The 21,862-nt window shown below is 40.3% G+C and overlaps 2 protein-coding genes across 2 annotated transcripts; one reads left to right on the top strand and one right to left on the bottom strand.

The window, feature by feature from the left end:
• Positions 1-60: 60 nt before the first annotated feature.
• Positions 61-4,087, top strand: prph2la (peripherin 2-like a). The gene is made up of 4 exons (XM_085142794.1): positions 61-280; positions 490-1,303; positions 1,972-2,218; positions 2,367-4,087. Exons 2-4 carry the CDS (start codon positions 723-725, stop codon positions 2,637-2,639), a joined length of 1,101 nt encoding a protein of 366 aa, XP_084998920.1. The 5' UTR covers positions 61-280; positions 490-722; the 3' UTR covers positions 2,640-4,087.
• ubr1 (ubiquitin protein ligase E3 component n-recognin 1) lies at positions 3,309-21,861 on the bottom strand. The gene is made up of 47 exons (XM_085142773.1): positions 21,749-21,861; positions 19,270-19,526; positions 18,727-18,805; positions 18,232-18,342; positions 17,035-17,162; positions 16,812-16,950; positions 16,647-16,709; positions 16,436-16,559; positions 15,429-15,536; positions 15,040-15,128; positions 14,859-14,957; positions 13,936-14,093; positions 13,751-13,850; positions 13,469-13,597; positions 13,183-13,363; positions 13,046-13,098; positions 12,821-12,931; positions 12,670-12,735; positions 12,465-12,566; positions 12,321-12,384; positions 12,104-12,228; positions 11,955-12,007; positions 11,763-11,865; positions 11,636-11,684; positions 11,377-11,531; positions 11,187-11,286; positions 10,999-11,102; positions 10,788-10,868; positions 10,532-10,713; positions 10,216-10,424; positions 10,031-10,130; positions 9,782-9,934; positions 9,586-9,686; positions 9,127-9,226; positions 8,619-8,767; positions 8,481-8,536; positions 8,303-8,399; positions 8,133-8,200; positions 7,681-7,828; positions 7,455-7,542; positions 6,926-7,062; positions 6,722-6,830; positions 6,581-6,637; positions 6,415-6,492; positions 6,163-6,333; positions 5,931-6,032; positions 3,309-5,395 (listed from the first exon to the last, which is right to left on the bottom strand). Exons 1-47 carry the CDS (start codon positions 21,791-21,793, stop codon positions 5,254-5,256), a joined length of 5,223 nt encoding a protein of 1,740 aa, XP_084998899.1. The 5' UTR covers positions 21,794-21,861; the 3' UTR covers positions 3,309-5,253.
• Position 21,862: the final 1 nt, after the last annotated feature.

Here is a 21,862-nt window from a genome sequence, read left to right as displayed (position 1 = left end):
GGCCACTACTTTCACAGTGTCGAGACAGTCAGATTTGCATAGGTGGCAGAAGGTGGGTCTAAATCCCTTATGGGGCCCAGGACTGATTAATGACTAAAGGGGATTAGGAGGTGCAAGACTTGGCTGCTAGTCTCACTCTGATGCTGCTGTGGCTGCATTCACGCTATCTGTGTCACTACAACTACTCGCCACTCTGGACTAAATCTGAGGATGTTTGTAAGAAAACAACCTGAAAATCAGAAGGGCAGTGTTATCAAACGTTCATCATGATCACACTTAGGTGAGTGCCGTGGATTTATTTGGGATTTTAGAGGGAGGGAAGAGTTGTTTCAGTTTCTTCAATATATTTTGGTTATATATAAATCCTACTATTTCTGGTTATATATACAGATGATCACATTTCAGCGCAGTGTCTCTTAACAGTGTTTCTGTTTTCTAGAAATTGTCCAGTTATATGAGATTTTTTTTTATCTACTCTCACTGCTACAGGCTTACAGACCACCTACAGTACAACCATAATGCAGCATCCACACGATATCAATCTCGGCTACCAGGCTAAGCTGCTTATGAAAGGAGCTTCAGAGAACTGTACAACCAAACCCCCTCTATTTGTCCCTCCACATCCCCTAGAAGATAACCTGTTCCTCTTTCCAGCTCTATCTGTGCCCTACCCTTAATCCCACCTTGGACTTGAATGAAAACTCAGGGAAGTGTTACGGGCAATGGCAGTCTTAAGAGTTAAGTTTACCAAGACCAAAAGAGACAAGCTGGCCCAGGTGCTCTGGATCCTAAACTGGATCTCGGTAGTTACGGGGGCCATCCTGTTCAGCCTAGGCCTCTTCCTCAAGGTGGAGCTCCATAAACAAGGAGAGGTGATGGCTGAGAGGGACATCCAGTATGTTCCCAACACGCTTATAGCCGTGGGTCTCATCGCTTGTGCCATAAACTTCCTGGGTGGGAAAATCTGCTACGACTGTGTGGACACAACCAAGTTTTTGCGCTGGAAGTTGATCATGCTGCCCTACATCATATGCACCTTCTTCTTCACCTTTTGTGTGCTGGTAGGGGCTCTGATGTGTTACTGCATGCACTGGGAACTGGAAGAGTCTCTGAATCTGGGACTGACAGAGGCCATGAGGTTTTATAAGGACACAGACACACCAGGACGCTGCTTCCTAAAGCGCACCATGGACATGCTGCAGATGCAGTTTCAGTGCTGTGGAAACAACGGTTATAAGGACTGGTTTCAAATTCAGTGGATAAGCAACCGTTACCTGGATATGTCCCAAAAAGAGGTGGCGGAGTAAGTACAAACTGCAGAAGCAGGGTGCTATTTTGGTAAAGTGCATTCGTATTTAAGAGGCTGTGTTAAAATGGCAAACAGAGAAAGAAACAACAGAGTTGCTGTAGTTCTGTATTTTCTCATTTTAATGCAGTTTAGCATCAGCGTTTTGATAGGGGTTGACTCACAATCTTGTAGACACCTAAAGTCTAAATAAATATGTCCTTTAAAACCTCACAAAACAAATTTTGACAATTTTTTTTTACCAAGCTAACATATATTAAAACTAAAGATAGTTCATCTGTTTTTTCATTTCATTTTAGTTAGTTTTCCAAGTTAAAAATCATTTCACTTAGTTTTTATCGTTATTTTAGTCAAATAAAATGTTTTTTCCCTTCTAGTTTGAATTTTTAGTTGAGTTTTAGTTCATTATAATTTCCCTGCATCATATTTGATACTGATATATATTTTTTTACAGTGTGCTATAGATATTCAGTAACACTTGCAGTTCCATTAAAACAGGAGAAAAATGGGCATGGCAGGAAGCACAGATCAGCACAGTATAATAATAAAATACTGTCTAAATATATAAAAATATACTCCCAAACAATCATCATCACATTTAAAATCTGGTCACAGAAGCACTGATCTATTAAGGGAAATTCTAAACTTTGTTTTTCTCGCTTTAGCCGAATCAGGAGTAACGTGGATGGAAAGTACCTACTGGATGGAGTCCCATTCAGCTGCTGCAACATCAACTCCCCCCGGCCCTGCATCCAGCAGCAGATCACCAACAACTCTGCACACTTCAACTACGAGCACCAGACGGAGGAGCTAAACCTTTGGATGAAAGGGTGTCGACAGGCCCTGCTGGAGTACTACATACACATTATGCAGTCCATCGGCCTCACAGTCCTCATCACCTGGTTATTTGAGGTGAGGAAACACAAGTCGGAGTTGGTGGGTTTAAAGGGAAACTACACAAAATCTGATTAACTTTTTCAGCCACTTTAACATCTTTGCATCATGCTTTGTGTTTATTTCTATGAGCGAGCCGGTCAGTAAGGGTCTCTTGTCGTTTCAGCTATCAGTGTTGACCGGGGTTCGTTACCTCCAGACTTCTCTGGAAAATGTCCTGAGACAGGGAGACCCCAACTCTGAATCAGATGGCTGGCTGCTGGAAAACAGCTTCATGGAAACTGCCCGCATGAACCTGAATATCATCAAGAGCCTTGGCAAGGGTAACCAGATAGACACAGCCACCAATGGAGACCCCAACATTAACGTCCCCTCCACCTCAAAAGCACACTATGGTCCTGACAATGTTCCACCGAAGCAAATAACTGAAGACAGCTGAACTTTTTCACTCAAAAGACTTCAATGGACGACATTCCTGAAGCCCACAAAGGGCCTTGAAAATTCTTATCTCTGTACCTTTGGCAAAGGAATGGGCATTTAGTTTGTGGAAAATATATATGAACCCTAAATGATAGAATTTTAATATCAACACCATAATTTAAGTCACCATTAATGTAAATGCATTTGATAACTGCAAGGAATAAGTGACAAAATGCTACCAGAACACCTTAAATGTACCTTTGCATTCATTTTGCAAGTGTCTGAAACTCTGTTGGAGGAGTGGAACACCATTATTCCAAAACATATATCCTCATTTTGTGTTTCGATGATGGTGGTCATATAAAAAAAAATTGATAGAGACCTGGTGACATAATTTCCACCCAAATCTATTCACTGAGCCCTCATATAATGTGGACTGGGCCAAAACCATCCTCATAACTTTTCTGAAGGGTTCACAGGACCCACACCATGCTAACCAAATGTTCTCCTCAGTATAACAAAGCCACCACATTTCCTCACTTTAAATTCCTTTAATTTGTCACCAGTCTGCATACATTTCTATTCTTTTTCTGTAAGATTACTTGTGCTTTAATCTACTGTTTACAAATGACATCTGTTGCCTGTGTAACATGTGGTTTTTGCAAAAAAGACTCTGTACACCCGTCAGTTGCAACACTGGAATCAAAATGTACTTATATTTATTATTTGATGAAGACAACTATGGGTTAGAAGTTCAAGCACCTGTTCTTGTTTCCCATGATTTCATCTGAGCATGCCAGAAAACCCACTCAGACGTTTGATTTACAGCAAGAAAAAAGAAAGCTCACAAATTACATTTCACAATTAAAGATCTGTAGTGATTAGTTTGTGTTTAGACTAGTAGTACCAATATTGGATCTTTTGTGTGCCCTTTTCCCTGAGTTGCCTAACTGCATTAGCAAAGTTGTTACAAGGATAGCGAATATTAAACAGTACTTTCTGTTTTCACATAAGTAGCTCAGCAGACAGAAATCCATGAGAAATTCTTAACTACTTTTTTTTATTTTTAGAATATTTAAGCCACTGCTACGATTATCTTGTGCCTCAGCAATGTCACCAGCTTTTAATGCTCAAATATAAATTTTGCTGGGATGAGCTACAAAAACAATAAACTGTCCGCTTGAGGACTTTGAATTCTGAAAAGAAGCCTTGCTGATGTGATTTGCTCTTCCTACCTTTCTCCAAAAACAAAACTGGGAAGTCGCTTATTATAGCAAGAATACGTTTTTGTTGTCCTTTTCTTAAAAGAATGAACAATTTGAGTGCAACTGCAGAATAACCGCTTAAAGCAGTTAACTTTAACCGAGAGCACATTCCTTTTTACAATGATTTATTCAGTGAATCTTGGACACTACTGTTGTTGGGTCTGTTGTTGTTTTTAAACCCCATTCAGAGCTATGGAACAGACTACCTACAGATTGTCTTGTGTCTTTATTTCCACAGCCTGGAAATCATGAAGTCAAACAACACAACAACAAAAAAGGAAGAAATTATATATTCACACATTTGCTAAGTGAAATGACAGAAATATAATAGAGTACCTGAAACCATACACTGGGATTTTAAAAAAGATTTTTTTCCTTTTAAATAAAACACTGCAATTGATCATTGACAACTAAAACTCAGATAATGTAGAGTCAACATCAAATGATAAAGGTTGACAATGTGTCGCACAACAGGTCATCCAATAATATTTGATTACAAGCTTAATAAAGCTTAATAAAACTTTTTTTCTAAAAGAGATCTTGCAATATCATATTGTATTTGAATTCCTTCTATATAATTAATTTCACAATTCTGAAGGTAAGTAAGCACAGATGTGAGAGTTATGTAACTATAAGAATGGCTGAAATTCAGAAAACTGGTGCATCTAAGGACAGGATATGAGGAAGTCACTGAGACAGATTCCCATATACTTTTCTGAGAATACTCAATCTGTTTGAAGCAATCTTGAAAATGATGTTTATTCTATATACGTTTTGCCCATTATACATGTGTCTATTTATAAGTAAAGGTGTCAGTAGGTTAAGGTTTAATTATCTGAGGGATTCTACATAATAAAGGGTCAAAGGCAAAAATGGATAGGATCTCCGAAAAAGGCTAAACCTTTCCACATGAATGTACTTGGAAACCGCATCTTTGAACAATTATAACTTATCACAAATCATAAGTTCTAACACAAAGAGAGAGAACGCAGAAAATTCACAGCATCATTAAGAAAAAAAAAACACATGAAGTGATAACAGAAACGTGTTAGTGTGTGTCTGATGCTCTTCTTTATTTGAATGAGCTTCTTTGCAAATAACATTACTCTGGGAGAAACTCATCCTCACAGCAGACAATCAAACTGAAACAAGGCGACTTGGGATTAATCAACAACAATCACCCTCTATCAATTTTGACTGCCCCCCCACTCTCTCTGGATTCCAAAGGAGACTCATTTATGATGAAACAGGCTTTTCTGATTACAGAAGGGTTAGGGTTGATTGCTTGTGTGTGTCGTGTGCGTGCATGTGTCTTGGGAGCACAGGGGCCATGCTCGGTATCGGCCAGTCACACAGCTGGAGCAGTCATCACAACATCTGCCACTCAAAAGCAAACATAACGTTGACCACCTCCAGGCTGCGGGCGATTTCTTCCAGGATGCAGTGCTGCTGCCACAGCTGGTTTAGCTTCCTGTAACGCTCTGGGCAAAGGTGCAACGGATTACCCCGTCTAAAACACAGAGAAGCAAATGCATTCAAGGGTTTTTCAAACCCAGTATTTCACTGGTATGACAAAAAAAAATGTAGTCATACTTCGTAGCTGTGTAAACCACTTCTTTATGTCATAAAAAAAGACTTAATGCTTATGCAAATCTGAAAGTGCATGAAGGTAGTATTATAGGTTAAAGCTGCCCAGGTGTTGGGCTTGAACTGCAAGTTGCTCATCAGGGTGATCAAGTTTTGATCAGCACATAATTATGAATTTGAGATCTGCAACAAAGCTCAAATAAATGCATTTTTGTAGTCTACAATGGCAACAGTTTTAGCTTCAACATTCAAGTCTACAAGTGACACCAAAGTTTCAATTACATTAGCCACAGCATTGCTGTATATTGCCCCTACAAGCAACATCATCCATCTACCTTTTCATAGATGGCACAAGCTGTAAAAATTGTCTAACAAAGCCAAACAGCTGACCTTGTGCACATCCTCCAGTCTGTATTATATAGTAGAGTATTTCTCAAATAAACTGAATAGGTTCTTACCCAAGATGAGGATCAGTCTCCCCATAATCATCCAAGTACGGAGCGGGATACGTGCTCCCTCGAGTCCGACTGGCCATCAGCACAATTTCACACTCTCTTATCCTGTTATCATTAAACAAAACGTGATTCAGTTTAAAAAAAAAAAAAAAAAAAAGTAAACCCAGAAGACAAACTAATTCTGGGCCTTAAATACAATTCTACTACTGTAAAATGTGCAGTGTGACTGATTAACCTGAGGAACATCCCCACTCCTGCTCCACAGGTTGCAGCGTGGGCAGTGCAAGCCCCCACGTCCTCCCCTTCCAGCTGACTGAGACAACAGGAGCTCTGAGAGCACAGCATAGCACCACAAAAGAGACATAAAGTCGGATGCTTCCTCTCATCATCGGTGGATTTTGGACACCTGAGGACATGATGCAGACGAGTGAGAAAGGATGGACAGAAGAGAACTAGAAGATGTCAAAGGAGAGGACTCCTTACTTACTTGAAATGGCTGGCTTGATTGAGGAGAGTACTGTAATCTTCAGGAAGTTCAATCAATCGATTCCTTTTCCTGGGGTATCTGTTGAAACAGTGAGTTTTATTGGCCAACTGTAGGGTTTCAATAAAACTAAAATCTATGTTGAAATAATAAAAGACCCAAAGTCTACCTGACTGTCTGGATTTTGCCTTTCAGGGCTTTGGTTACAACTGGGCTCCCACACCACCTAAGAAATAACAAGAAATAATAAGTTACAAAACTACTGACTTCACTGGGAACTAGTGTAAGATGCAATAGTGTTTTCTCCGACCTCTGAAGCAGTGGACTAACAGTTTCTCTGTGATCGTGGAAAAGCTGGAACACATTGGAGGGTAGTGCCAGGTAACTGCATAGTGCCTCCATCTGCTCTTGAGAATCAACTGCACAAGAAAAAATGTCAGCATGAATGCACAAATCTTCCTCTTCTGAATTCCAAAATGCAATAAAATTCTGACACTACTACAGTGAAACCTACCAGAAATGCTAAAAAGCTCCTCTGGAGGAGGTACTCCTGTAAGGCAATTGAAAAAGAGAGCAGCACAACGCAAGAATGGTGCAATTCCTGTCTTCACTCTTTCTACTAAAGAGCTGCCAGAAACATCTGGAAGGAGCCTGATGAGAAAACCACAAAATAAGCTGTCAAATATCTGAGAATTCACCATGAAAAAGGCTGAAACTAAGTATTTGTTCCCATTATAAACAGGTAATAGCCATTCTTGTCAAATTATGAGTTAAAAATATTTATCCAACTCTGACGGTCTTACTGTCCAATACATCAAAACCTCCTGACACCTGCCACAAATGCATTTTGTGACTAATAGCAGCAAATTATAAATTAGCATTAAGAAAGGCGATCAGTTTTTGCTTAAGTTTAGTAGCTGTCAATACATCTTACTGTCATTTGCAACATAAAGTTTTTTCTTTTTTTGATGTCCATAAAAAATATGTATGGAAAAATACAATCACGCTAATGTGCTTTAAGCAGGTGTTTGAAAAACACTCACCTTCCCGTGTGTTGTGACACTGCAGAGTACAACTCTGCTGCTGCTCTTTCCTCCTTCGTCTCCTGTCCATCCCCTGCTGCAGGGACATCTGCACAAACAAACCAATTATTTAATCATCATAATCACTCCAATTATCTCTTACTGCTGGCTAGTTCCCTAAATGGTAGCTAACAGTGATGTTATTAGATCACATTATTTTGGGGGCGGGGGATCTGTGATTTTGTACCTGCAGAAGACAAGAGGATCTGCAGCACATGAGCCATGGTCACCAGATGCAAGATATGCAGGTGATTGTATGCAGAGCTGACAGCAGATGGCTGTAAGTCTACAGTCTCCTCTTGATAAAGTGAGGGTATTGATAACACCAATCCAACCTGTCAAAACATCCAAGTGTTATAAAACCATCACACACTTGTTTCTTAAAGACATAATCTCTTCGATTTTAGTAAAAAGTAAAGTAAAGGGTTGTCTATAGTTTCTCAATCAACAGAAAATAAAATCTCCACCATCATGTTTCCCCTTTACAGTCTTACATCTTCTGGAGATCATGTTCATTTTCAACTGGAATCTGTTTTTATTGCACTTAACATAATACATTTATTGTATTAATCTAATGTATTAGCATGAAGCATTTGCTCAGACTAATATGTAAGAGCAGTTTCTTTCAGAGACACCTACCAGAAGATGGAACAAGTCCACCTCTAGAAGAGAAGGTGTGTTCTTTCTGCTCATGACTGGTAACAAGACTGAGAAGAGAGAAAAGAGAAGAGAGACAGTTAAACTACACAGTCACAAGTCTAACCAGTATAAAAAAGGAAAAGCTTCTAGTTTCTCTGATGACCACATACCTCCCAACATATCAGTGAAGTGCCTTTGGATGACTGCCTGAGAGCTCTTAAGTCCCTGCGTTGCTGAAAACTGAACAATAGCCTTCATACCTGCAAGCTAAAAGAGAAGCATTTCACACAACTTTCACAGAAACCCCCTACACTAAAAGAACTACATCAATTGTTCACTACTGAGTACCTGTCTGTTCTGTAAGGAACCAAATAGCGGCTTGCCCTCCTGCTCCAGTATGTTTTCTGTGAAGATTTGCAATTTTAAGACGTGCGCACATGAATACATGGAGAGGAAAGGAGTGACAAAAGCCAACAGATGCAGTACCTATGGCCTGAATAGTGAAGGCACATGTGTTCCAGGCCATAATGGAAACACGGGGGCACAGCTCATTGGGCGCAGTCTTCAATCCAACCCTGTGGACTGTGGTGGCGCACACAACCAGCATCTCTGTAATGCTGTCTGAAAACTTTCTCCTAGAAACAACAAACAGCACAAAATTTAGAAAAGAAAATAACAAACGCACCATTTTAAACTTTACTTCATGTGCAAAGTGTAGGTTTCTGTTACTTATACTGTTCAAACCCATTTTAATATACTTGACATAATTTGTATGGATCAATCTATTCACCTTGGAGGACAGGTCAAAGGTCATATGTCATATTGGTGAATAGAAGCCAAATTTTAATGGATTTTTAACAGCTTTATAAGAATTGATTCAAACTTTTTGAGCTAAGTGTTTACATACAGAAAGAGTGACGCACTTGCACACAAAAGCTACCAAAAGCAAAACCTCCTTGGCAGAGGTAATAAAGGCAGAGAGAGGTGCACTCACGATTCTTGCACTCCATAGCTCAGAATAGATCTAAAGTCTGGTTGGCCCTCACCACACAGCCCAGTGCTACCATTACTACTACTGCCTTCTGTGTTACGGTCTGCAAGAAAAAAAGCAGGAGAGAACAATCATCGGTTGCACTGTGTGGTGTGTTATTAGAGGTTCACGAATAACAAGAAAAACGTATGCAAGCCGAGACTACTCCGTATTGGCTTCTAGTAAAATCCAGCAGCTGTTTTCCTGCAAGCATTCGACTCCTCACCAAATAAAGCCAATTTATCCTATTACTCTGGTTCGCATCAACACACTAAGAGCATATCAACATCTTACTCACATGTGAATATGGCAGGTGTTACACATCGAAATGTGGACTTTTGTTCATTGGTGGATCAGTTTTACATGTGTGACACTACAAACCAGTATAGTGTGCGATAACTGTATTCTGGGTTCTATTCTTACCATTATCCTGAGCGATTGACTGGAGTCCTTTAATCCTAGCAGAGAGGATCTGGATCCAACGAGGCAGCGTCAAATGCTCTCCAATTATCGCTGCATTTTCACTACACACAGAAAACAAACATGCAAATGACTTCTTTACATTTGCACAGATAATCAAAGCACTGCAGACTGGCTGGGAGTAAGAGGATGGGCTTACTAGTCAAATGTGAGTGGTTCTAATGGGATCAGAGGTACCACAGTATTGCACAGAGACTTGCACAAGGGGCACAAGTACTCTCCATTCTCCAGATCAATGATCAATTCAGCATGGAGCCGGTTCCTGGTTGTATTTTGGACTGCCTCATAGTATCTGTTTAGAAAAAAAAGAAGAAAAAAAAAAAGAGGAAATGACACCTGTACGTGAGTTACACCGAACTTTAGTCAAATTAGTTCCCTAGTGACTTACTTTTGCCAACACGTGGCATGCATGACATGTCCGCAGCTGCCAGTGTGGGTCCCCACAGCCAGATCAGGAGACATAAAGAGGGGATATGATGTTCCCGGCCCTTTAAGTGATAACCACAAGACAACACATAAGTTAAATCTGAATCTCACAAAGTAAAATAGTATGATCAGTGAATGGAGCCTGACCATCTGCTCTGCTGCTTGGTATCTTTCCTCTGCACTGTGTCAGCACTGTGGACCTCTGGACACAAGCAGTGAGTCCCATGGCTGGAGCCTGAGCCATCACCTCCTGCTCCTCCTGGCAAAGAATGCAGGTCAGTACCTCCCTGTCAGCCGGAGTGGACCCTCGGTGAGGCCCAACAGCTACGCATAGCTCCCTCTGCTCCGTGGCACAGCTGGAGAAATAAAACAAACTACATTAGGTGAAAATAATTTCGTTTAAACCCTCACTTTTAAGTCATTGAAATACAACTACGAGGTGTTATGGAAAGGCTGTACTCACTCCCCAGTAGACGCTACAGTTTCTCCCTGTGTTCCACTTTCAGGCATGTTGTCATAAAGGAACTTATTTGACTCAATAAAGTTCTTTTGCATTGCTGACATCTGGGCCATTATCTTCTGTCGGTGGAGCTTAGCCGCCTCTGCCTTCCTTTTCCGCTCTGCTTTTTCTTTGTCCTGAGCACTCTGGATCAACAAAACCAGAAGTCAGAATGATTTAACTCAAAGATATATTTTAAGTCATTTAAGTTTTAGTTTACCTCTTCTGGCTTGGCTGTTTCCATGCTCATGGACACTGTTGGACTGGAGTTCTCTCTAAGGCACTTGACAACCTCAAACATCTAGAAGAAAAACAGTGTTATAAAATTATAAAACTAAGTATAAAGCATATGCATATGTCCTGAAACATGATAACTACTGATTTAACATTATGTAACAATATCTTTAATGAATAGTAAGTGAATAGCCTACCTGTAGAACCCATTTAATCATGTCTTTTTGCGCTTCCAGAGAAGGCAAAGTCTTAATCTTGGACAACAAGAGGAACACTGACTTGCCATGTTCTGCACCCATTACTGAAAAAGAGGAACAGGGATTTTACTTCTCAAAAAGTAATTACACGATTTCAAAGAGACAACAAAGCTCATTTTTCCACTCACAACGAGCCTTTAGGCTGAAATCAAAGGTCACTTCCTCCGCAGTGACGTCCTCAAGCTGTGATTTCTCTTCTAGCAATGCCTGGCCAATCAGGTGCAGCGCCTGTGTGATAAAGGAGTTAATTTTGTTGCTACATTTGTATTGAGAAATAGGGTAGATCTCGGGAGGGAGAAATCAGAATGTAATTTGTACCCTCTGGATCATGGCTTCCGTCCAGTGTGTTGGACGGTCCTCTGCAGCTCTCTGCAGGACGTTTCTCAGGATGTGGACCATTATGTCACAGCAGAGGAGTTGCACTATATAAGAAAAGTCTGAACAAAAGGCTGGGGGCACCGGCGGACGAAGAGCTGAGCACAGACACAAGCGGGGGCAATGTTATTAGAGCCGATGAAATTACCAACCAATCTCCAGAAGACGGAGACATTTGGTGACAGAGTGGAGGGTCAGTCACCTTTATCATAGCCCTCCTGAGCTCTCCTTTTCTTCTGAGACTCTTCTGCCTGAAAGAAGTATAATGTAACCAATTAACCAAATATAGTCAACAGAAACTGTCAAATTAATTGAAGGCGCTGGTCTACCTTGCTATGCTGGGATCTTGAGTAATGGTAGAAGAATGGGTTGAACTCTACTAGATGTTCTTTTTTCACTTCGTATAACCCATGTCCCGACACTCCTGGTTTTCTAAAAGCAAAAACCGAACACAGAGATTACGAACTCGTGAAATTTACTATTAAGGCAAAACTCAATCTGTTTTTTGGGGGTTTACATACTTAAAAGTGGCAACTTTGGTGATAACTGTCTCCAAGCCTGTTTCATGGCTTTCCTAGAAAGAAAAAACATCACCTTTGTCATTTATCCTCCCAACTAAACACCACAAAATTAAACATATAATTCAGAAATGAAGCTTTTTGAAGCATACGTTCTCTGGCAGGGCTTTGACCAGGCTACTATGAGCCATGGGCTCAATGCACAGCAGGTGGATAACCTCCCTCATTGTCACATCCTCTTTGGTCAACTGACTGATCCCGGGGACATAGCGCTCACCTGAAGAGAGAGCACTGTTCAGATACTTTTTTAGGTTTTTTAACTGAATTAAGAAATATCTCAATTTGATCAGGAGACTTTTGACAGTTTACCAATGATGGCGATCAGCAGGTAGAGCATCTCTTCTGTTAAACGGTTCCACTGCGTCAACTCGTCCTGTAAAAGAAGCTGCGTTTCATTAACACGTTTGGTGCCACGACGGTTTTTTACTGAATGATTATTCACGTGGAGCTTGCCTGGTCTTTGCTTGAACAACTTCTATTAAAATAATCAAAGAGCTCAAATCTCAACAAGACCAGAATGAGGAAGTGGTTGGGGTCCATTTTGGAAGCAGCTATCTGTAATAGACATGACGAGGGACGTATGACATCATCACGCCGTTTGCATTTAAAACATTAAAAACTGGCATTAAAGAAGTGTTAATGCCCGACTGACACCAACCTGAAGCATGACTATATCCTTATCGTACATCTCGTCCCTGCATTTTACATCCTGGTAGTAGTACACCTGTTTATGTGAAAGTATTTATTAGGTGGAGAAGAAAGACAACAGAAAATAAAAAAACACTGTGCGTCCAAAGGCTCTAGTGTACCTGGCTGACCAGCGAAAGCCCATTTCTCCGCCACATTTCAGCCGAGACCTGTGCAGCCAGCACAACGCAGCGCAGAGGATGCTCTGCCAGCTCTGTGAAATCATAGGTTGCCTGTAATGACAGAAAGACTTCGATCTCTAACAAACAACGCATGAGGAGCAGCAGTACCTCACCTATCAGCTGTCAGTAAGACTACAAATCATCACATTTTCTCATGTCACTTACAGGATTATCCAGGCGCTCGATTGTGCCAGTTCCACAGAGGAGTACATACAAGCCTATGAATCACAATGTACACGTGAGTAAGTCCACAGCATACAAAAAAAAAAATCACTGCAAGTCTTAAATACTACTTCTCCTACCAGCCAATAGTCTGGAGATGGGCAGATGTATGCTGACAGGCTCCCGTGAGACTTTATATGGACGGGCATGGAGGATGTGTTTGCACATATAGTAATCAGTGGCGTCCCTGTGGAAGGGCTGGTTATTGCACTGCTTCAGAACTGTGTGGCACTCCTTAAATGCAAGCAGCAAAATCTCATCCTAAGAGGGAAGACAGAGGCAATAAGTGAGTACAACGTTCGCTCTAGTCCACATAAGCAGATTAAAAATTTAAAGATATCACAGTTATGCTTCAAGAAAACTCACATCAGAGGAACACCAGTCCTGAAACATAGCAAGAATATGGCGGAGCTGGATCTGCAAAGTAAAGCCAGCTTCCCATTCTGGCTCCACAGCAATGTGTTGGCCAAGCTGTCGCTTCACCTCCTCCATACCCTGGTGTAGAAAGCAAAAGGTCAGGATTCATTAAATATCCAGAGTGTCTAGTTGTCTTAAAGTAATGTAACACTACCAATATTACATGATACATATTTAAAGACAGACATTACATATATTTACAAAATGACACAGTGTGAGGACCATTTGTACCTGCATGCATTTAAGAAGACCAAGAAAGACTCTGAACCCCTTCAAGAACTGCCCCCGAAGCTCTTCGGTCCATATTGAGGGTTTACTGATCAGAATATACCTGTGTGGCAAAGATTAGTAACATCTTACATAAAAGGCCATAAAAAGCAAGGTATAAAGAACAAGATGTTGCCTTCTTTAATCACCTGAGGTCGTGGAAGATGACTTGGATGCGTGAAAACTTGTCTGAGTTGTAGCCCAGGAAGACGAAGCGATTGTTATCATCTAGATGTTCGCGAAGCAGTTCCATGACAGTATCAACTATCACCTTAATCACATTGCACTCTTCGATCAGCTGTCTGGCCTATTGGAAGAACACAAATGTAAAAGAAAGCATGGAATATAGGCTAAGGGTTACAACACATACTGTTCAATATTTCAGTTACACATACATACATGGCATCCAACACTTAAACCACTATGACAAGATACAGAAATGGAAAAGTGCATGTAAGGGCACATATCAAACTGATTTGTCCAACTTAACAAGTTCACTAAACTTAAATGGGCTCCTCAGTCTCCAGATCTCAATCTTTGGGATGTGTTGGAACAGGAGATTCATATCTGATTTAATGGCTAGAGTAGGGACTACTGTGGTTACATCTGATAAGTCAACCACAATTTGGATTTAGAGCCAGACCTAAATCCAATTTGTGTGTCTCTTAACCCATCTCCCTCTTCTTTCTCTCTTCCTCCCCTCACCCTGAACCATCACGAGTCGTCTGACTGTTGGGGTTTCTCTGTAACATTGTTGGGTCTTTACAGTACAATATAAAGGTGCTTGAGATGACTGTTGTTCGATTTGGCGCTATATAAATGAAACTGAATGAAAACAGATAATTTAGAACAACCTGCAGAGAACCATTTTCAGCATATATCACACACATATGGATGTTTGCCAGTGTTGATCCTTGAAATCATTCCTGCTAAACAAAGGCTAAACAAAGGTTACTAAAGGTTCACTTTTTTTTCACCGTAAATGTGAACATTTAATCGGTGTGTTTAAAAAGGATGTGTACTGTATTTACATACAGTATCATATGACTTCTGGCATTGAAACAACACTCACTAGTGTGGGAACAGTGAAGATCTGAACAGACAGAGCTGTGATGGATATATTCCTCTCATGGTCATCATTGATGAAGTCCTTCTGCAGCTGCTTATAGTGCTGAAGAGACAATGATGAGGAACATATTAGGGGAATGGGGAAAAAATGCAAAACAGTTTACATTTTAAAATGTTTTACTTACCTTTGTAAACTCAATCGCAAAAAGCCTCTTGAATTCAGTATCCATTAGCATGCTGCAGAAAATCAGCTCGTGCACTATCTTGCGAGCTCCTGGAAGAAAAAAAGAAAAAAAATGTGTTCAACAGAATCATAGTGAGGCTCAGGCTCGAGCTCTACACTACTGTCTACGAATTAAACCATAAATAGCATCATCTGTAAGTGACTGGTAAGTGTGAGAGGCTGCAGGAGCTTGAATGGAATATATGACAGCACAACAAATACAGTGGCATGACAATTAAAAGGCATTGTTGATGAATAACCTGTTTTATATTTTTTCTTTTTTTAATAAGAACACCTCCTAAAGTCCATTAATTAGTGTGGGCTTTATGGACTGGGCTGAGGCCTGCTTACCTTTGAACATCCTGGCATCATGCAACATGAGTCTGCTAATGAGGCAAGGTCGATCTCTGTCCACGTCTGGCTGTAGCGCCACCTGACAGAAGGCTTGCCTGAAACCCACTGCACAAAACAGATTACCAGTCATACAGCTGTACATGTACAACAGGCAGTTTTCATGTGTCAGCACAGTGTAAACACAGCTGTGTCTGATAACATGAATTATGGCTCTGTTCCCCTTAAACTGGCCTCGTGTGTTTTTCATGTGCGCCCACTGCACAGGCTGTGACACAGTAAACAGACTGTAATTAATTTATCTGTGACACTTGTGTGTTACCCTGCTATGACAAGCCAAAATGGCCATGTTGAAAAAGACCTATTTAGACATCTGCGAGCAATCTTTACAGATCTAGGACATAATGTACGTGAGTGGTCTCCACTGTTGCCGACATTTATGCTTGTCCTGGTACACTGCATGTTAATTACTGTGTAGTCGTGTGACGGTGTTTTATGTACAGAGCCAGCAAATAGAAATAAATAAATAAAAATAAAATGTTGGGATGTTTTTCCTCCTGGGCCCCCGCTCTTTGTTGTGGTCAGTGTTCTAGTTTTTCCACTTCTTTGTACATTCCCCAACTCTGATCGTCCATTCTGATCATTTCAGCATTCTAATTCCAGGAAGGTGGTTACATTTGTGAAACCTTATATATGATGCTATGATTATTATATCTGATGCTATGACTATTTACCCTTAAACTGAGACGATGATTGTTATTCTCTCACTGATGAATTCAAAAAACGCAGCACAAAAGTAGCTGGAAATGCACAGGAGGACTCGACTGTGCTGAACAGGACAATCGCAAGAGTTGCAGGTTCTTGGGAGGTGTATGTTAAGTTACATTGTACGTTACAGCGTAGATTTCCCACCGAGGCATAAATCAGGTGTCAGGTGACTAAAAAGACACATTTAAAAAGTTCACAACTGCCAGGTAAAGCTAACAAGTTTGTGTGATGTAGATTACCTGAGTAACTTATTATTTTCTGGAACCAGGAGCCGAGGTGCAGAGCAAAAGTTTGATGAGCCATTACTACTGAGTGAAGGATCTCCACACGCAGTGGCTGCTGGGAAATTTGCACTGAGTTTGCCTGCAAAACAACAGAGAAAACATTTATGAAATGCAAAACTGAAAAGCGATAACATATTCCCAAGCTTAGCAGTGGGATCGTGTTTACCCTGATACGTTCTTGCGCTTGCTGGCAGGAGGTAAGGCTTCCTCTCTTTACTGCCCGCCGACCCTGCGTCCAACAGTTGACAATAATTATATCAAGTGCCTCCATTTAAATTCACTTCACAGTCATTTAAATTAAACCCTTCAGGTAAACAACCTAAAGAAATACCTCTTTGTCAATGAGCGTTGTGTGTGTCTGTGCTTCAGCTAGATCACAGTTAACCGACCGCTGCAGGGTGTAGATCACATGGTCGTACGAGTGATGCTCATCGTTGTAGAGAACACAGTAATATGTATTGTCTTTAATCCTGTATGGATGAAGAAATACTCTGTCAAACTTAAGCAGAGTCTTTGAAGTTCAGATTATATTTTGGAAACTTGACAGGTTGTACCGAGGCTGAAGTTCAGCTGACAGCTCAAAGTTCTCCTCCCACACCAAAAAATCTGTGACATAGCGCAGCAATATCCGGAACAGCTTCTCGGCACGTCCGTATAACTCCAGGTCCAGCACACAATCATCCTACCCGAAATGAAAAAACATAACGGAGGATTCAAAAATTCACATCTTAATTTAAACAATTAAAAAAATTTGGCACATTGCAGAGATGTGTAACTATAGTAATTAAATAAAAATGCATAATTTTACAGGTCAACACTAACAGTGGCAGAGAACAAAAACAAACAAACAAACAAACAAACAATAACTTCACACAAACAAAAGTGAACATGACATGGAATAAACCATTATTAATTCCTCATTTCCTGTGTCTTACTGGGTATTGGTCTAAATATTTGTCTTAATTAAAGCCAAGCAAGTGCAGCTGGTCTGGTAACATTAATATCAAATCCCCTGAGGACAAACATTTCACATAGCAGCACAGCATTTCCTCCAAATGTCCAATGTCTAATACTCTAACCAAACAAACGATACAGTGAGTTTATCTTGACGTTACATCACTGTGTGAGAACAAACACTAGAATCTACTGTAATCTAACCAACAAGAGATCTGGATGGAAAAGAACACAAGGTTTTCATGTTCAAAGCAGATGTGCTGCTATGGTAATGTGATTTGTTGAGCACAGGTTCAGATCTGATTTAAAGAACACAAAGCACCCAGCCAGATCGAGGCCAGGGATGTGCGTTTCTGCGAGGAGAAGCACCTGCTGTTTACGGAAGAAAGAAAAAGCGCAGTGCTGTCAAACAGTATGTCTACTCAAAGCCCCTGAGCATGACGGCAAGCACAAACGCTGTGATCAGCAAAGAAAGGCCTGACAAACAACAGCTGCCAGCAAAATCAGCAGCCTTTTGTAGGAGATGCTGTGAACTGAATAAATCTCCAAACAGTTGTGCAGAATTAAAGGCTGCTCTTAACTAGACTCACCCACTGCTGTTTTCCACTAGTTTCAATTTAACATCTCTTAAATTTAGATTTTAGATGATTTTCCCAGTAACGTCAAACCTACCACCCAGAGAGCAGCAACCAGCACTAAGATGGGAAAATAAGCATTCTGGGGTCACTGACACAGAATGGGACAAGTACACCCACCCCTCCTCCACTTCCTTCTTTCTGCTGTATTACGCAACTCACCGTTACCATGGCATTGGCTGCCCCTGGGTCATGTTTGGAGCAGTAAGGGCCAATCTTCCAGGCTTCTACATCTCCACAATCACAGAACCCCCCGCCTGATGATGCATGCATCTGGAAAAAAAAGCATATCAGTGATGAGTGCATGTGAATAACAGACACACGCAATTGCAATTTCTTTAAACATGTCCTTTAGTTATGCAACACTGAGGTTCCAACATATATGACAAAGATCAAAGACGATATCCTATAATTTAGAAAAGGTAAAAAAGGATTGCACACTGTGCACACTGTGCAGAGAAGTGAATCACTTAAGAGTGGTGACTGACAATGACAAAGCATGGAAACAGTAGTAAGAAAAGGGGGGGCGGGGAGTCCTGTTACAGATTAGAACTCCAGGGATGAGTGACTTCCATTCATTCAAAGGTTGGTACAGACACCGTCCACTAAAAAGTGCTGGAATCCATTAAAAATATAAACATTTATACTAACACCAACCTTGTAGCGATGGCTTTTGTGAACACTATCCTGGAAGCAGTCCATGCACAGGACACAAGTGGGATCTATCGCACAATCCCTGCAAGAAGTGGAAGACATGTATTTTTTTACTTGGCAGAAAAACAAAAGTCTAACACTAAAGAGTGCTATACTCTAGATAAGGTGTGTCAAACATAAGGCACAGGGGCCAAAATTGGCCAGGCAAACAAACCAATCCGGCCCACTGGACAACTTCGTTTTATAGCTTTTACTAATGATAATTCAGGGATTAAATGTGTAATTAAACTTCTTTATACCGATAGAAAGGGGGTCTTTATTTGGTCCGGTCCATTTCAGATCAAAGAAAGTTCTATGTGACCCAAAATGTAAAATGAGTTTGATATAAACTAAGCTGCTTGCCAAGTGTTCTCGCTTTTAGTCATTTACTTTGATATAAACATCTATAGTGCCTATTTTAATTCAGACCCCATAAAATTGAATATTTGACCACAGCTTTCCTGTAGAAACTTAGTAATTACAGGGATTTAGAAGAGCTGTTCAGACCTGCAGGAGTAGACCGTTTCGCCCTCTTTAAACACACGCCCACAGAGGTGGGACGAGGTACTCCCCTCCTTGAGCTTTTCCAAACCCTCTTGAGGATCCTCTCCAAAAAGGAAACACTCCAGAGGGTGCAGGAGACGGCTCTGCATGAGCTCCTCCTCTTCCTGAGGGCTGGAGTCTTTTAGGCAGAAGATCTGAGGCACCTGCTCCTTCAAGTAGGAGAGCAGTGCCGCTCTGCTGTCTGCTGCCTCCTGCCATTCCTGTGAGACAAAAGAGAAGAGCTTTACATCCTTGCTTTCTACCTTCTAACACAAATCTGCATGAACTCGCCATAGTAACAATGTGCAGATAAATGTTTCCTTTTAGTAATGCATTATGCCCAAAAAAACAAATCTTTCTTCTGAGGATCCTGACTTCTTCATGAAGGAAGAAGTGCACACCATGTTAAGTGCCGGTAAAAAAAATATGGTTAGATCTAGATTAATCCATATTTAGTAATTGATGACAAATTTTTTCAGTCCTCGATTTGTAATGCAACTGTAGACTCTACATTAGCCTACAAATCTAAATAAACAGCATGGTATAAATAACCTTGTGCTGTGTGATTAATCTGTTCTTCTGCTTGGCCTTTAGCCCAATCATAAAGTAGACTGTATGCAAACAGGATAGCGCCACGAGGAGCCGTTCAAGTTGCACATGAGATAAAACGGTTTGTTTAATTCACATGAAGGGCAGAATTATATTTCCCTTTGTCGACAGCAGTTGCATTATCATTTCTCTGAAGACAAAGTGAAGTGGACTAAACATAACTGTTCCTGAGAGGAATTTGGTTTAACTAATCACTCCAGACTTCAGAAGGATGGAATAGACTGGAAATGTGCAAATTTCCATATCAGACAGATGACTTCATTTAAAATGAATGGACTAAAGCGAGATGTCAATTGGTCAGCTTTCTTAAACTTTTTTATATGTGTGGAAATATAGTCTCAAAGTTTTCTTCTTTTTACAGTTGACAGTGAAAGCAAAAGCTAAAGTTTTCTTTTTAAAAGTAATTCAGCAGTCAGGGAGTGCAACCATTTAGGCATTTAAAATAAGCTTTATATTGAAATTATATTGAAATTTACATTAAACATACTGCTTCTACTTTTATTTGCATTGCTTTCCTGCTGTGTGCTTCCAGTGATGTGATTGTTTGCCTACTACTTGTCAACTACACAAGAACAAACATTCATAGGGGACAGATTGATTTTTTTCAACATACATACAAAGACTCAAGCTAAAAACTGAAAAAATAAATAAAAACACTGATATTAATAAAACACATATAATACTGTACACAATTATATTGCTCTTTTTATGGTTACTGACTCACTACACCTTCCTACACTTTATTATTCTAAATTTATTTTGACACAAGGAAAAAAACTGATAAAGCATAGAATAATCTAAATTTATAGGCATAATCTTTCTCTGATTTTCTATAACCATATAACAATAACATTCATTCTTCTGGGCACTGTAATAGTTTCGTCAGAATATCATATAATGTACTGACAGAAAGGGTTCTGCCAAAAATATTTGCCAAAAAATGCCTTCCAGTATTTAAACTGCTGTAAAAGATTTGCTGGCCTTTAGTCTGTCAAACAAATCTCTCATGAATTATATGAAGTAATTCTGAGTCAGAAAGTATATTCCTGTCACAAGGAATAAACTGCAACGAGTTTTTGACAAATAACTTTTATTTATCTTTTATTCATCCAGGTAAAATTATCATTTAAATTACAAATGTGTATTTCAAAAGAGATCTCTTTATACATATTTAGACATAGATAAATAGATATAGATAAGCCCTTCATAAATCCTGTTGACTACAGCCTATTTACCAACAGAAACAGTACTACACTCTTAATGTAGTTACTCAGACTGCACAAGGCATCACATTGCTTTCATATATGTTGGAGTTGATATAACAAGACTGGATAGACAACATTTCTGAAACAAATCCATCGCTGCTGCTGAGCCCAGTCTCTCTTTCACACTGACCGACATGGCCGATGTTAATGATAGACGTAATGCAGAAAGAGCCCGAGGTTTGAAGACAGCCAGGGCGTTGATGCTGCAAAGTGTGTAAACTCATGGCAACTCATGGACAAAAGCGACTACCAAGATATCACAGGATGCAGCAGACGGAGGAAGACACATGCCGTGTTTTCTCTGTCGTTGGTGTCTACTCAGCCAAGTCTATCGAACCACAATCACTGACGCAAGGCAATAAAAATATTGCACTTAACCACTGCAGGATTGACGGTTAAGCAGCTAGCCTACAGCTAGCCGCAAGTGCTAGCTTGGGAAGTATGATAGCCTTTCACTGCGCGTTCGAATCGTATTGCTCAGAGGAATTAACACAATACACTTCACTGTTCTGTCCCAGCCTTTCGGTCACTACTGTCAGTTATATTAGCCAACTTAAATAAAATCATACCTTGCTGAGCTCTAGTCCGTCTAGGTTTTCCTCACTCTCCGCCATATTCCATTTGCCGTAAAGGAGGAGGTGTCGCTAGGAGACTGTTCTTACGACCAGAACCTTTCGCCGATG

The sequence above is a fragment of the Neolamprologus multifasciatus genome, chromosome 19 (genome assembly GCF_963576455.1).
Source record: "Neolamprologus multifasciatus chromosome 19, fNeoMul1.2, whole genome shotgun sequence".
Taxonomy (NCBI): Eukaryota; Metazoa; Chordata; class Actinopteri; order Cichliformes; family Cichlidae; genus Neolamprologus; species Neolamprologus multifasciatus.
The sequence above is the reverse complement of the archived record's forward strand: the minus strand, read 5'-3'. Positions and strand labels throughout refer to the sequence as shown.

Bases quoted from the DNA above. Each gene is read 5' to 3' on its own strand.
- prph2la (XM_085142794.1), top strand. From the start codon at position 723: ATGGCAGTCTTAAGAGTTAAGTTTACCAAGACCAAAAGAGACAAGCTG. The intron at 1,304-1,971 runs GTAAGTACAAAC...TTCTCGCTTTAG, and splicing joins TCCCAAAAAGAGGTGGCGGA to CCGAATCAGGAGTAACGTGG. The intron at 2,219-2,366 runs GTGAGGAAACAC...TTGTCGTTTCAG, and splicing joins TCATCACCTGGTTATTTGAG to CTATCAGTGTTGACCGGGGT.
- ubr1 (XM_085142773.1), bottom strand. From the start codon at position 21,793: ATGGCGGAGAGTGAGGAAAACCTAGACGGACTAGAGCTCAGCAAG. The intron at 11,103-11,186 runs GTGAGTGGAAAA...CCTCTTTTTCAG, and splicing joins TTTCAGCCTAAAGGCTCGTT to TAATGGGTGCAGAACATGGC. The intron at 7,829-8,132 runs GTAGGTGTCTCT...ATGTTTTGACAG, and splicing joins TGGACTTGTTCCATCTTCTG to GTTGGATTGGTGTTATCAAT.